This window comes from Symphodus melops (assembly GCF_947650265.1).
Source record: "Symphodus melops genome assembly, chromosome: 21".
Classification (NCBI taxonomy): domain Eukaryota; kingdom Metazoa; phylum Chordata; class Actinopteri; order Labriformes; family Labridae; genus Symphodus; species Symphodus melops.
Window position 1 is genome coordinate 10,878,248 of NC_136711.1, and position 13,963 is coordinate 10,892,210.

Below are 13,963 nucleotides of genomic sequence, written 5' to 3' on the forward strand. Positions count from 1 at the left end.
TGTGACTGAGTGGATATGCCCATTTTATGTCATGAGACTTCCAACAGAGTCCGCTAAGCGCATGGAGCCTATAGAAAGCACCGGCAGCTGCAGGCATGTTGTTTGGTTTGTTTTTTTCTGCCCGTATGAAGTCATCATTTTGCAACCCTACACCACACTGTACAGATCCCAGCCGAAGCAGAGAGGCTGCACACTAGACGAGCGACAAAGATTAAAAAGTAATATGCTGGAAAGTCAATCATATGAAAATGGACAGAGGACACAAAAACACAACATCTGAGGATATCCAAGTTTAACAAAAAAAACACTTTTAATACATTCTTTATTTCTTAGCATAACATCTTAAATACGTTTTATTATGTTATTCCTAGAGATACTTCCCTTTGGTTTAAATAGATCTCCTTCCCTACATAGAGGCTATGTTTATGTAGGTTTTGACAAGTTTTATTAGTTTTTTTTGTGTACATTTTCCTGTGTTTTTTCCTCTCTCTTCTAGTGGTTGGCTCACTACAGTTCCTCTCTTTGGTTTTGATCATCTTCTCTCTCTCACTCCTCCGACTCTTTCTCTTCCAACCCTTAAGATCCTCTTCTTCTACATCTCTATCTAGCTTCTGTACCTGGAAAAGAGAGAAAATGAATCAATTAGGGGAAAGAAAGTATATTCAGGCACGTGATAGGTTCAATAATTGAAGAAGACACTTAAACTACATCTATAGACAATCTCATTACTAAAGCTAGATCTTGAATCCTACCGTACATAAAACAGGATGCAATCAATAAGAATTTTTGCCTTGTCACAAAATTTCTGATGTCAAATCTAGTATAAGCAGCCTGAAAATGATTTTTATCATCATTCTGTTTCTATTTTCAGGCCAAAGCTGAAGTATGTTGAAGGCAAAGCAATGCTAAACATGTGTTTACATGTGAGGAACATGTCAACAGCTAGTGAGTGGGAGTATGTAGCCCATTTTACAGCGAAAGGTTTAGCTTATTCTGGAGAAATGGCACATATATTTTAGAGACATTGACAGTTTGTGAAAGGTTTTTCACCAGAGGGGACGTTTTTTCTTATAATTTCTTTTCTATGGTTCTCAAACAGAGAGAAACAACCCCACACACAGCGGCAGCAGCAACTCCTGAGCTTGATCAAAGCTGGTACGACATCAGAAAATGAGACACAGAGAGGCATTATAGGACGTCCTCATTTCAAGGAAATTGTGTCAATTTGAACATGATAGATAGAGGTTTTTGGTGATTGATTGATTTAACTTTTTTTTTTTTTATTTTAATTGAAATTGATGTCAATAAAAATTGAAGAGATCCAGGTCTATCAACAGAGGACATGACTGAAGACACACTCGAAATAATTGCAGGAACAACAACGATAACACCAACATAGACACAAACTGAATACAAACAGTGATGCGACATGCAGTGAACCAATCGAGTACCTTGCTTTGGTTACAGGCTAATGGTGGTGGGAGAACTGAATTTAGTCTGAAAATCGACAAAAAAGGGTTATGTGAGTTAATGATGAATGGAAAGAAGAGGGTGAGTGGAGAGAAAGGAGTGAGAATCAAACAGAAATGAATAGGTTGATGAATTGGTAAGTAAATGGGAAGGAGATGTGATTAAATGAAATGACAATACAGGATGGAGAAGTATTAGAATTTCTGGTATTAAATTCACCAAAAGGAATTCAAAGCTTTAGAGTTATTTGTGAATGAAAGGTTAATCTGAACTTGTTTTAATATGTTAGGGTAAATGTAGAGAAATGCAAAGGTTACTTACACTCAACGTAGTTGCGGGCTACGAACTTCAGCACCTCATCAATGAGGATGACAGGGAAGGAAAGCTTCAAGACCATGAGCCACTGCTCTACAGACAGATGGGTCAACTTGAAGATCATCTAGGGGGCAAAAGAGAGAGAGAGTGTCAGAACGGCTAGAGCAGAAAAAAAAAATACAACACAAACCTCTTCTCCCAAAAAGCTTCAATGTTGCTCTTAAAACTGGGAGGTTTGCCCACAGATGTTAAACTGTACGCAGCGCTGGTGGCTGACTTACGGGCAGGGGGTCGACGTAGATGATCATGAAGTGAAGGGACATGGAGAGGGTCATGGCGGACAGCAGCCAGAAGTTGCTCCATGGGGGCATGCGCAACAGAGACTGGTTCTCAGACAAGCTTGGAAAAGAAAAGAAATTTTAGTTATGATCAGTGTAGCCTAAAGACCTTCACCCTGGTGTATTGTAAGTTCAAGTTTCAGTTACACATGTTCAGTTTTACCTGTTGAGAGCGTTGCACATCTCAATGGTGACCAGCACGGACAGAGCCATGGTCATGGGAGGAGCAGCCTCAAAGATATGGCAATTAATGCCGTCGAAGTCCTCGTTCTCATCACAGCACTGCATGAAGTGGGACTGCACAGAGAGGAGGGGAGGTTTAAACGTGTTTTCAATCAGGGGATTGTTTAAGAGAGGCAAAAAAATTGATGAAAACTCACAAGCTGGTAGTAGGTGACGCCGGGGCCAGAGGCATCGTAGAGGAACCACCAGGCAGCACCACCAACAGTGGCAGCACCGACGTATCCTGTGAGAGAAATAAAACAGTAAGGAATAGTAGACAAGAGTTTTTCATGCATAATAGCCAAATCCAAAACATAATCTTTAAAGTGCTACTTACCGCCAATAGCCATGTATCTGAAGAACAGCCAGCCAGAGATCAGGGGCTCCTTGGGGGAACGTGGGGGCTTGCCCATGATGTCCAGATCAGGGGGGTTGAAGCCAAGAGCGGTGGCGGGCAGACCGTCAGTCACCAGGTTGACCCACAGCAGCTGGACGGGGATCAGAGCCTCGGGCAGACCCAGAGCGGCAGTCAGGAAGATACTGAGAGAGGTAAAGAAGAAATGATATAACAGCCAGAGAGGAGAGGGCGAGGGCTGCAATATGGCGCTCAAGAGTAGAAGGGTCACCTACCAGACGACCTCACCGACGTTGGAGGAGATGAGGTAGCGGATGAACTGCTTCATGTTGTTGTAGATAGCTCTGCCCTCCTCAACAGCAGCCACAATGGAAGAGAAGTTGTCGTCAGCCAGGACCATTTCAGAGGCAGACTTGGCAACGGCAGTGCCAGAGCCCATGGCGATGCCGATCTCGGCCTTCTTCAGGGCAGGGGCATCATTCACACCATCACCAGTCTGGAACAAGAGGAGAGGAAAAGTTAGTTAAACATAATGTTTCAGGCAAACAGCTTTTTTTTTATCATACGCTGCTAAGTTCATACCATAGCAGTAATGTCATCATGACCCTGCAGGAACTCCACAATCTTGGATTTGTGGGCGGGCTCCACACGGGCGAAGCAGCAAGCTCTGCGCACAGCTTCGGACTGGTCATGGAGGGGCAGATCGTCAAATTCACGTCCAGTGTAGGCCCTGCCTTCAACATCCTCTTCCTCAGAGAAGATGCCAATACGACGGCAGATGGCAATAGCGGTTCCCTTGTTGTCACCTGAAATATAGGAAAGTGTAATGGGGAGTCGGTGAATTGATGGATATTGATTTTAACAAGACATGAGTGGACTGATTAAACTATTGAAGGACTAGATCAAGTTGCAGAGAGTGTTTCAAAAAATACAATATAAATTGTACGGTAATACATGAAATACTGAAGGTTAACTAGAGCCCGATCGATCTTATTATATCTGCGGATATTAGCATATCCAGTGGTCTAGGCTAATTTGATCTCAGATACGTGTTGATGGGACTTTATTCACTAGTCAAATAGCCTTTCATTTGAATGTCATTGAATTAAACTCGCTGTTCTCTTTCACCAGCAGAGCATATGTGCGGTACAACAAGCAAGCGGTGATGCATGTAGTTACTTTCTAGGGAAGTGACCATCGTCTTCCATTCCCTGTAAATCTTTTTCACTTGTTCCAAATGTTTGATAGATGCATTTGAGGAGCAACACAATAAATTTGTATATCTATATTTAATCACATACAGATTGAACATAAATATATTGTATATAAATAAAGATATTGGCCAATATATCCCCCCAATATCAATATAGGTATCCAAAAATCCCATATCTGTCGGGCAGTAGTTAAGACAAACTTAGTTCAAAAGCTGACTTTGAAATGTTGTTAAAAGGATTGGAACAATTCCCAGAAATCCTCAAACTCCAATAAAAAAAAGAGTGAATTCACAGATTTGCAGCAGAGTAACAGCATGTTTTTGTAATCATAATGCAACCTGTTCATAATACTAACCAGTGATCATGATGACACGGATTCCAGCGGCTCTGCACAGCTCAATGGAGCCAGTGACCTCCTTACGAGGGGGATCCAGCATACCAACGCAGCCAACAAAGGTCAGGTCCATCTGAGGAGGGGGGAGTTCATGGAGTCATTCATTTGAGTTTTTACATGTACTGTGGTAGCTGTAGCATCCACATACTTTAATATCACATCAAACAAGGTCTCTGGTTCTCACCTCGTAGTCAGCGAACTTAGTGGAGTCCTCAAGGTTCATTTCCTCAACCTTAAGTGGGGTGTCACGGGTGGCAAGGGCCAGGCAACGCAGGGTGTCGCGACCGGTACCCCAGTCCCTGATGACGGACAAGATCTTCTCCTTGATAGAGCTGGTCAGGGGCACGCGGGTGGTGCCAACACGCACATATGCACACCTGTCAATCACACCCTCTGGGGCACCCTACGAGGAACACAGGACAATTTATTTTGTGTCATTTTGCTCATTGTGTGTGCTCAGAGCTCAGACTAGTAAAAAAAAAAAAACTGACCTTCACGAACATCTTGGCACCACCATCACCCTTAGCGGGAGTGCAGTACACAGACATGGACTTCCTGTCACGGGAGAACTCAAGAGTGAAGTTCTTCTTCATGAGCTGTTTGACCACCTGTGAGACAACATTTTTTTTTTGTTAGAAAGTGATTTACTTTGTTGCCATAACTCATCAATTGACAGTTTAAAACAAGAAAGACTGATGAGTATACAACTGGAAGAAACTCACGGAGCAGCAGGCGTTGGCTCTCTCAATCTTGGACAGGTTCTTCACATTGGAGTTGAATACATTCATCTTCTCAACAAGGCAGGACAGAGCGGTCTCAGTGGCCTCACCAACCTTCTCATAGATCTTCTTGGACTGGAGGAATAAAGGGAAATGGCGAGAACTGTTTAAGTTGTGCAAAGTCACAAGGTCTCAGTTGAGAAAATACACAGTTTGACTTTCTAATGTTACCTCGTTGTAGTCGAGAGAGGAGTCATTGCACAGGGCGCAGATGGTGGACAGCTCAACAAGGCCATCGTATGCACTGCAGTTTGTCTTGGCACCTCCCTGGGAACTGAAAGACAAAGAGACAATTGCAAATAAATAAAACATGTCATTTATATGGGTGGACAGTGAACTTGAATATAATTCTAGTAACTTACACTTCGCCCTCAGGGGTGTACTTGGAGCCAGAGATATCGAAGGCATCAAGATCAACATGGTCGCCGTCAACGTTCTTGATGATGAACATCTGTGGCAGAGGGAAAAAAACATTTTTATTTCATTCACTCCAAGCTAGTTTTATAGATAACTCCTTTGTTGAATGAAAAACGTTCGGTACCCACCTTGGTCACACACATCTGGTTGGTGGTGAGGGTGCCAGTCTTGTCGGAGCAGATGACAGAGGTGCAGCCCAGGGTCTCCACAGAGGGCAGGCTTCTGACGATGGCGTTCTTCTTGGCCATACGGCGGGTACCGAGAGCCAGGCAGGTGGTGATGACAGCGGGCAGACCTGAGACAGGAAAATAAGGACTATGAGCAAAGGAAACAAACACTACAGAAACAGCCACTTCCTGGTTCCTCCTTACCCTCAGGGATGGCAGCCACAGCCAGAGCGACAGCGATCTTGAAGTAGTAGACGGCACCACGGATCCAAGAGCCTCCGTGGACGGGGTCGTTGAAGTGACCGATGTTGATGGCCCAGACAGCAATGCAGATCAGGGTGATAACCTTGGACAGCTGCTCGCCGAACTCGTCGAGCTTGGCCTGCAGAGGAGTCTTCTCCTGCTCGGTGGCGACCATCTGGTCACGGATCTTGCCAATCTCAGTGGAGACTCCGGTGGCAACAGCAATACCAATGGCCTTGCCGGCAGCGATGTTAGTGCCCTGCAGAGGAGACAGAAATTGAAATTAAGCATTGGAAAACAGAATAAAGAATTTTGACACAGCAGCAAAATGTAGACAAAATATGAGCTAGGAGCACTTACAGAGAAAAGCATGTTCTTCTTGTCCTGGTTGACGGCCCTGGCGTCGGGGACGGCCTCAGTGTGCTTGATCACACTGACAGACTCACCTGAGTGAGGAATCACAAAATGACTTTAAAAACTACCACAAGGATTTAAGCAAAAAAAAACCAACAGGTATTTGTCGATGGATTCTTTAAAGCTTACCAGTAAGGATGGACTGGTCAACACGCAGGGTGGTGGACTTGATGGAAACAAGCCTGATGTCAGCGGGGACTTTGTCACCAACTATTGGATTCAAACAGCAGTAAAAATCCAAATGAGCACTTGTTTTATACACTAGATAGTCATACATGTACATGTTATATCCTGTACAGAAGAAATGCAGCTGTTGTTGCTCGAGTGTCTGTAGATGTTTTTTCATCTTGAAAGGTCCTTTTTGTATTTGTGCATCTGCTCAAAACATCACATTTGTAAATGCTCTCCAATTTATATATGTACGTATAATAACCAGCTATAATTCATGTATAGAATAATTAAAAGTTTAACAAGGTACATGCATGGTCCAATGAGATTGAAAACCACACAATGAATCCTTTTTTTTTTTTTATGGGGGGGGGGGACTTGTAAGTTTGGAGGCGGTTGCCTGCTAGAGTGGCAACAGGTGCACTCTGACAAATGAACAGAAGCAGGGAATGGCAGGGAGCGGAGAAGAGATGCAGCAGGTTCTGCCGAGGGTATTTATACTCCTGATTTTGCTTTCCTTCAGTCAGCATGTTTTCACAGCAGTGCTACTCAATACCACTCGCTCATATTGCCTTAAAAAGACACGAAGATCTGCCATCGACCTGTACCCTACACATATACAGTACGCTGGATTCATGTCAGTCTCTCTTTCAAACAAGGGAAGTCTCTGACCGAATGGATATTGTGTAATATCACAGCTACAACAGGGAAGACTGTGATATAGTAAGATGTGAATCAGCGGTCTTGCCATGTCTTACCGGACACCTCGACAATGTCTCCAGGGACAATTTCTCTGGCCTTGATCATCTGCACACTCTTTCTGTCAGAACGGTAAACCTTGCCCATCTCAGGCTCATACTCCTTGAGAGCCTCAATGGCATCTTCAGCGTTACGCTCCTGTGGCACAATAAAAGAAGAAGAAGACACAAACAGTTGTTAAGAAGAAAAAAAAACCTCTAACACTGATACACATTCATGCATTTCACACCAGACTTGGTTGAGAGCAACAGTCCATTTAAAAACCGAGATTATCAGGCATGTTTATTTTAGATGTCAACCTTACAGTTTTTGACATGGCCTGGTGACACAGCCTACTGATGCCATACGAGTGCACCAGAACTATGCTTGTAGGTGTGTTTTCCATCACATGTTGTGCTTTATTTTTTACCTTTTAATATAATTCATTGTGTGGAAAAGTGGGCATGGATATATTGTATGAATTGTGCCACTGAGAAATCTCTGCGCTACGTGGTGTGCTGAATATTTGTAGTAACAAAATGTGATCCTCAAACAGGTTGCCAAAGTCAGTTCCGTTTTCAATGAGCAAACCAAAACAAGCAGCTGGTTTGGATGCTTGGCGAGGATGTCACAATAAAAGTGTCCCCATAGAAGTGTCTGGTGACTGACAGCAGGGCCTCTTACTTCATGGGGATGACTTGCATTATGTGAATGATCAAAACAGACACTACGGTTCGAACAGAAACTGTCTGTAAATCACAGCGAATATTTACTTTGTAGAGCTCAACAATGAGTGAGAAATATTATTCAATGAAGTCAAACTAGTTGATGTTACTGAATCTTGTCACAGCACCTATGGGGGTCTTTATTTGAGAGGACAGGAGAGAGAGTTTGAAAAAGGGGCCAGGCCCCAGGGACGGAGTCGAGCCCGAGCCACCTGCTTTGGTATGTACGGCTTCTGTACATGGGGTGTGCGACCCAACCGCTTTGCCAACAGGCGCCCCTCACACAAAACTATTTTAAGTCGTTGAAGTGATTATGTTACAGTTAAGCAACCGTGAGGCATGTCTGGGTAGAAAACATGGCTGTAACTGGATCCTGTTTACTTTTCTGTCACTATTGCGGGGGATATGTCTTATTGCTTGACAAGTACGATATTTCACTCACCTGCCACACTCCAACAATAGCGTTAGCGATAAGGATAAGAAGGATGACAAAGGGTTCAACGAAGGCGGTGACGGTCTCCTCGCCTTCCTCAAACCAGGCCAGCACCTGGGATCAGACAGACAAAACAGGAGAAGAGTGAGTGTGACATTCAGACGAATAGCAAAGGCATTCAAGTCTGTCTCAATCTCTGTATTTATAAGACTTTCATATCAAACGGGATATTTGATATCAGACTGGATATTTGTCAGAATAAGTAAAGCTGCCAGGGCATTGATGTTGCATGATATAAGTAATAATACCAGATTTGTCATTTAAAAAGCTCATTTTTAAAGGTCATTTTCGAGGCCTTGTCTTTATGTACCTTAAATCAGCTCCTTCAATTGCTGTGTTATTTTTAGAATATTCTTGCATTACATAATTGTCATTAATTTGATCTCCACGTCCCATAACTCCTTTCTCTTCTGACTTGAGGCCTCTCTCTGCGGAGGATCTTCGTTCCTTCCTTCACGCCTGACCTTTCCCGAAGGATTCAGTTTCTCTCCTCAGCTTGGGGATTTCTTAAAATAAACCCCTTACCCCTCAGCCCCCCTATACTTCCCTGACCCCAGTCTCTCACTGGCTCCTCAATATTCGCCTTCTAAGGCCATCGTGACAGCTGCCCTGAAGGGGTAAAAGCTGGGCAAACGAATTAATACACCTCCTACAAGCCCCTCACAAGCCGTCTCCCTCCTCTCAATTTGTCCCCCTCAAAAATACATGGAGGGCCTTTGAGAAAGATGAGGAGTCATCTTGACAAAGTGACATGCATTTTGTGAACTACAGCTTGTTTACTGCAAGAGTATGTTTGATTTAAAGTGAAGTGTTGCTGGCAGTCAAGAATGTAAGAGGAGCCAGAGATCATCGTGCCAGAAATGCTGAAGTGAGAGAACTAATTTGTGGTCAACGCCAGAGTTTAATCTGAAGAGTCTATTTTTATTAAGGAGATTTGGTTGGAGCGTGTTCTCTCAAGTGTTTTTTAATCAAGTTCATTTCAGTGGCCCTTGTGTCGCCTACAAATTCTACCTCTGTAATTTCAGTTTAAAATGAATGTGGCAGGAAAAAGACAAAGTTTAGACTGACTGACACGTTTACTCACAAAAGAAATGCAGGCAGCCAGCAGCAGGATCCTGACAAGCAAGTCCTCAAACTGCTCAACGATCAGCTCCCAGATGCTCTTACCTGAGAGACGAAGAGAAGAAGGAATATAAATAACAGGATTACTTTCACACTATCAAACAGCGCAGAATGTTCAGCGTGTATTTCAGCACAAACAAAATTGTGTCCTTGTGATCGAAGTTGCCAAAGATGATGTTTGACATTTTAAATACATGGGTGGTGATTCAGGCTGGGATCATTAACTTGTGGGTGTAACACAATCAAAATGCTGCATTGATGTGTTTTAATTAAAACCGCTCTGTAGATAGTCTTTGAGGTAAACAATGATTTTTTTTTTTTTTTAATCTGGGTTAAATCAGGTGTCTGAAAGCTCCAAGGTGAAAGTGATTTGTAAAGGTGGCTGCTTACCTTCCTCAGCAGGCAGCTCTGTAGACGGACGCCAAGGTAGAAGAGACAGAATGAAAGGAAAAAGTTTGGTTAGTTTTTAATGAATATTGCTTAGAGAACAAAGATGGAGCTCATTGATAACATTTTCATCAATAGAAAGTATACTCTTTGTATGACTGTTTACATTGAACCCTTAAGATCTTTGTTGATCATATGATCTTTAGTGCAATGTTTTAAGGCAACAAAAAACAAAATTATCGCTGCTCTTAAACTTTACACCATAGCATCGGGCCGTGGCTATCCAATAAACCATTTCACAGGTTATTGATTAGCAATCATAGTACATATCATTTAGCCATAAGCAATATAAGGACCTCCCCTTTTAACCCGGCCTAAAATTATCTACCCCTCCTGTTAACGCCCGCCCCATATATAACCCAGGAAGCTTCTTGAGCCATCACCTGTCTCTCTCGCTCTCCAGCCATCTTCTTTGGCTATCTTTAAATAGCTCTTCAAAGCCCTCAAAGTCTCTGCTTCTCAATGTCTCTACATTTCTACCAGCTGTTCCAACTCCTCTCTAAAAAAGCATCCCAGAAGCAGCTTAAACCAAGACCTACACATAGAGTACCACCAATAGGGAAAGCAATCTCGAAAACAATTTGCAATATGCTGCTCTATGCTTTTAGTTTCTAAACAGTTACTTCAAGTGTCTTTTTTGCATCTGTAGGCCTCCCTCCCTATCCCTTGATGCCCGCTCTCTCACCATTGTAGCCGTACTTGTCCAGGTTCTTCTTGAACTGGTCGGGGCTGAGACCAACGTTCTCATTCACCCCAAAGTTAGCCAGGCATTCAGCCGGCAGCTTCATGTGTGCGTTCTCCATCCTTTCTGGATAGACAAGGGCTTTCTTGTCTAACCGTGCCTTTACGCGCTCTTTTAACTTCTTATTCTCTGCAGATTTTTACCCTTGATCCACCACCCTCACCAAAGAAGTGTGGCACCCTCAATTCAGGAGTGCTGGACTGACAGAAAGAGCGAATAATTGTACGCACGCTCAGGGTTTTATACCACCGAGGGGGTCAGGATTGGACACCCTTTTGACACACGCCTACAAATTCCAGCATGGGAGGATATGGCGTTTAGAGGGGGGCAAAGGGTGGGGCTGGAGGTGGAGCAATGGGGAGGTGAGATGGTGGACTTGGACAGAAACTGGGTGCGAGGATTGGATTAGGAAAAGAGTTAATGCAGGGGAGTGGGGGGTACATGGGGGGGGGGGGGGGGTGTACCATGGATGAAAATGATATCTGTTTTTGGAACATGCATGGTCAGTGGAATAAGACGAAGGGAGAAGGTGAGAGAGTGAGACAGGAGATCATCCAGAGGGGAGGAGGAGGGGGCCCATTGAGTGACGGCTCAACTGGTTTCTGCTGAGGATGGTGGCTGATCTAGTGAGAAGAGCGAGTGACGGAAGAAGAGACATGGTGGACGAATAATTCAGCACAATAAGAAGCATTAGAATTTATGACACACATGAAGTTCTCAAACCAGACATCCCAACAATATATGCAACGTCACCACATCATCCACTGCCATCAGCATGCACATGTTCAGCAGAGTCAATATACTTTTACAGTAACAGAGACACGTGGCATGATGATAAGCACGCTCAATAAGACATCGGGATGATAAAAGAGAGAAGACAGTGATAGTCTAGTTGAGGAATAAGAACTGTTGGACAGGAATTCCAAAGGGGCCAGCCAACTTGTCACTCTATCCCACAGCAGAGGAAAACTGCAGATAGACGAGGATCAAGTTTTATTTCTTGTTTTTTTATGAGGGAGGGAAGGCAGCAAAGAGATACGGCGCGGCTTAAGTCGATGCATGAAAGATGATCATGCAGCAAAATGCTCTTGAGTGAGGCACAATGGCCTCTTGTGGCGAACTGAAAGCACTGAGTGTGTTAGTTGGCACATGGGTACACAATAAGACAGAGACGACAGGTTTGTTTGGGTTTGTCAGCTTGAATAAGTCTTTTTCAGTGTAATTGGTTCATCTGTCTGGAAACATTGGGTTCACTATTTATCAGGAAATGTCTTGCGTCTAATAATACATCAGTATCGTGAAGTGAAATTGAGAAATTAGCTTGACAGTCACGTATGAAGGATAACGTTAGGATAGGCTGTTGATTTATTGTTTGTTTGAAAAGCAGTAAAAAGCAGTTTACAGGCTGCTGGGTGGTGCACAGGCCTTATTCAAACAGGAATTCAAGTTGTTGTTGCTAATCAATATGCTGACAGGTGTCCCTGTAGGAACTGCAGTGACCACTGCTCACCAATCTTTGACAACCACAGGACACGTTAACACTACAATTTATTCATTTGTGCATTTTGTTGTTGTTCAGCGTCACAGTGCATTTTGTTTCAGAGAGCATTTTGGCTTTACTGTGAGGGGAGTTTATTGTGCAATAAGTTACATACTCAAAAGTTTATTTTTGGGTCAAACTACTCCTGGAATGTTTTTTACTGCTGTCAGTGCGAGCCATCTGGGTCATTTAGAGAGTCATGCTGTGTGAAGGTTTCACTGTGTGGATTTTTATTTGAATGCCACTGACAAAATCCAACCAGCAGATTAAAAACCATAACGTCAGAAAATTGAGCAAGAATGAAAACAAACAGATATCCTTGTTTGTCACAAAGACCAATGAGACACAGTAGTCTATATTTACCTGCAGCATGGTGACTTATACAAGGATCCTAAGCAGAGCAGAATAAAATGACCGATTTGATTATTTAAAAACAATCCTAATAACTGCATAGCTGTTGCAAAACCCTCAACATTTGTAAAATCTTTAGACTGCAGACATCTTTGAAAGCAGACAAACACTTCCTGCTCATTTCCAACATCTCTGATGCATCTTGGTGTATCTTTAATCGAAAACTGCTTTGATCAGGTGATGATTTCACAACTGACCATGATGATCTCAACGACCTCCACGGCTTGCATCGTGGTGTGAATGGCCACAAGGTGACCTGTTCCTCGACAGAGAGGAGAGGTTGAACTCTAACTCAACAGATACTTTACAATCAAGCTCAATCTGACTGTTAGTTTATGTTACACTTTGGTATTCATCTACAAAGGAATTACACTTTTACTGTCATGTCATGTCATGATTTTAATGTATGTGTGGTAATCAATATCTAAGGCTCCAGTAGAAGTAACATTAACCATAAAAGGGTCAGGGTAAAACACAAGTAGGCCTAAAACAGATTCACTGACTTGCAGGGAAACCTCAGCCAGGTGGATCATTGCTTTAATGGAGGCTCTTACTAGAGAGAGCCTCGTTTGCCACAAGGACTCCCCTGAATTTGAAATGAACTTGTCTGTAAACTGTGCATCAATAATGAAGAAAAAAAGGCCACTGAATTATCTATTTTTAATTGGGCCACTACATTTCATGGGTCAGTTTTTGACGTGAAATACAACATGATCACTAAATCTTCAAACACAATGTACTGTCTAAATGTACATTAAGACATGCATACACATTTCATAGATCCACACCTTGGATATTAGGACAGTATGTACACTTGTAACTGATTCTTAAAGCACGTAGCCTTCTGCCGCTCTTCAGAGAATTTCTAAAATAGGAAGTTTTTTTGTGTGCCACCTTCCAAGTTTCCAATGAGGTGCTGGAACGTCAACTGACCTGGCCCTGTGGCCTTCTGCGCTGAGGGCCACATTCTTTCCCAAAAGGTACAGTAAGCTCTCCACAGTGGAACAGAGGAACTTTGAACAAGTTAACTTATTTCAAGACTTTTCGAAAGCAGACTTTTTTTTCCAAAGCGTCAAATAACAGCATGTTAACATTTATTTTTATTTTTTTAATTTACCATGCTTAATTTAATATGAGCATTTATATGTACTAATGTATGTTTCAAATAAAATATTAAAGTCTTTATTGAGATTAAGGTAATTTCAGTTTATTTGTATTTCCTTTGGTTACATTGGTATCCCACTGGTGT

General features: G+C 42.8%; 1 protein-coding gene across 2 annotated transcripts; it reads right to left on the reverse strand.

Annotated features, from left to right (window-relative positions):
- Window positions 1-285: 285 nt before the first annotated feature.
- atp2a1l (ATPase sarcoplasmic/endoplasmic reticulum Ca2+ transporting 1, like) lies at window positions 286-10,988 on the reverse strand. Of its 2 annotated transcripts, XM_079372459.1 has the most exons (24): window positions 10,707-10,988; window positions 9,965-9,982; window positions 9,537-9,619; window positions 8,402-8,506; window positions 7,255-7,393; window positions 6,458-6,538; window positions 6,275-6,360; window positions 5,876-6,173; window positions 5,633-5,799; window positions 5,450-5,538; window positions 5,259-5,361; window positions 5,031-5,162; window positions 4,800-4,916; window positions 4,493-4,711; window positions 4,270-4,381; window positions 3,283-3,506; window positions 2,976-3,196; window positions 2,683-2,885; window positions 2,504-2,589; window positions 2,287-2,420; window positions 2,067-2,184; window positions 1,792-1,909; window positions 1,452-1,497; window positions 286-617 (listed from the first exon to the last, which is right to left on the reverse strand). In XM_079372459.1, the coding sequence occupies exons 1-23, from the start codon at window positions 10,822-10,824 to the stop codon at window positions 1,493-1,495; spliced, it is 2,976 nt and encodes a 991-aa protein (XP_079228585.1). In that variant the 5' UTR covers window positions 10,825-10,988; the 3' UTR covers window positions 286-617; window positions 1,452-1,492. The 2 variants fall into 2 exon arrangements, with proteins under 2 accessions (XP_079228585.1, XP_079228584.1); XM_079372458.1 differs by lacking the exon at window positions 1,452-1,497.
- Window positions 10,989-13,963: the final 2,975 nt, after the last annotated feature.

Excerpts from the sequence above, each read along its gene's own strand:
- atp2a1l (XM_079372458.1), bottom strand. The coding sequence starts at position 10,824 with ATGGAGAACGCACACATGAAGCTGCCGGCTGAATGCCTGGCTAACTTT. Across the intron at positions 6,174-6,274 it reads AGAAGAACATGCTTTTCTCT|GGCACTAACATCGCTGCCGG; the intron begins GTAAGTGCTCCT and ends TCTCCTCTGCAG. Across the intron at positions 3,507-4,269 it reads CCGTGTCATCATGATCACTG|GTGACAACAAGGGAACCGCT; the intron begins GTTAGTATTATG and ends CCTATATTTCAG.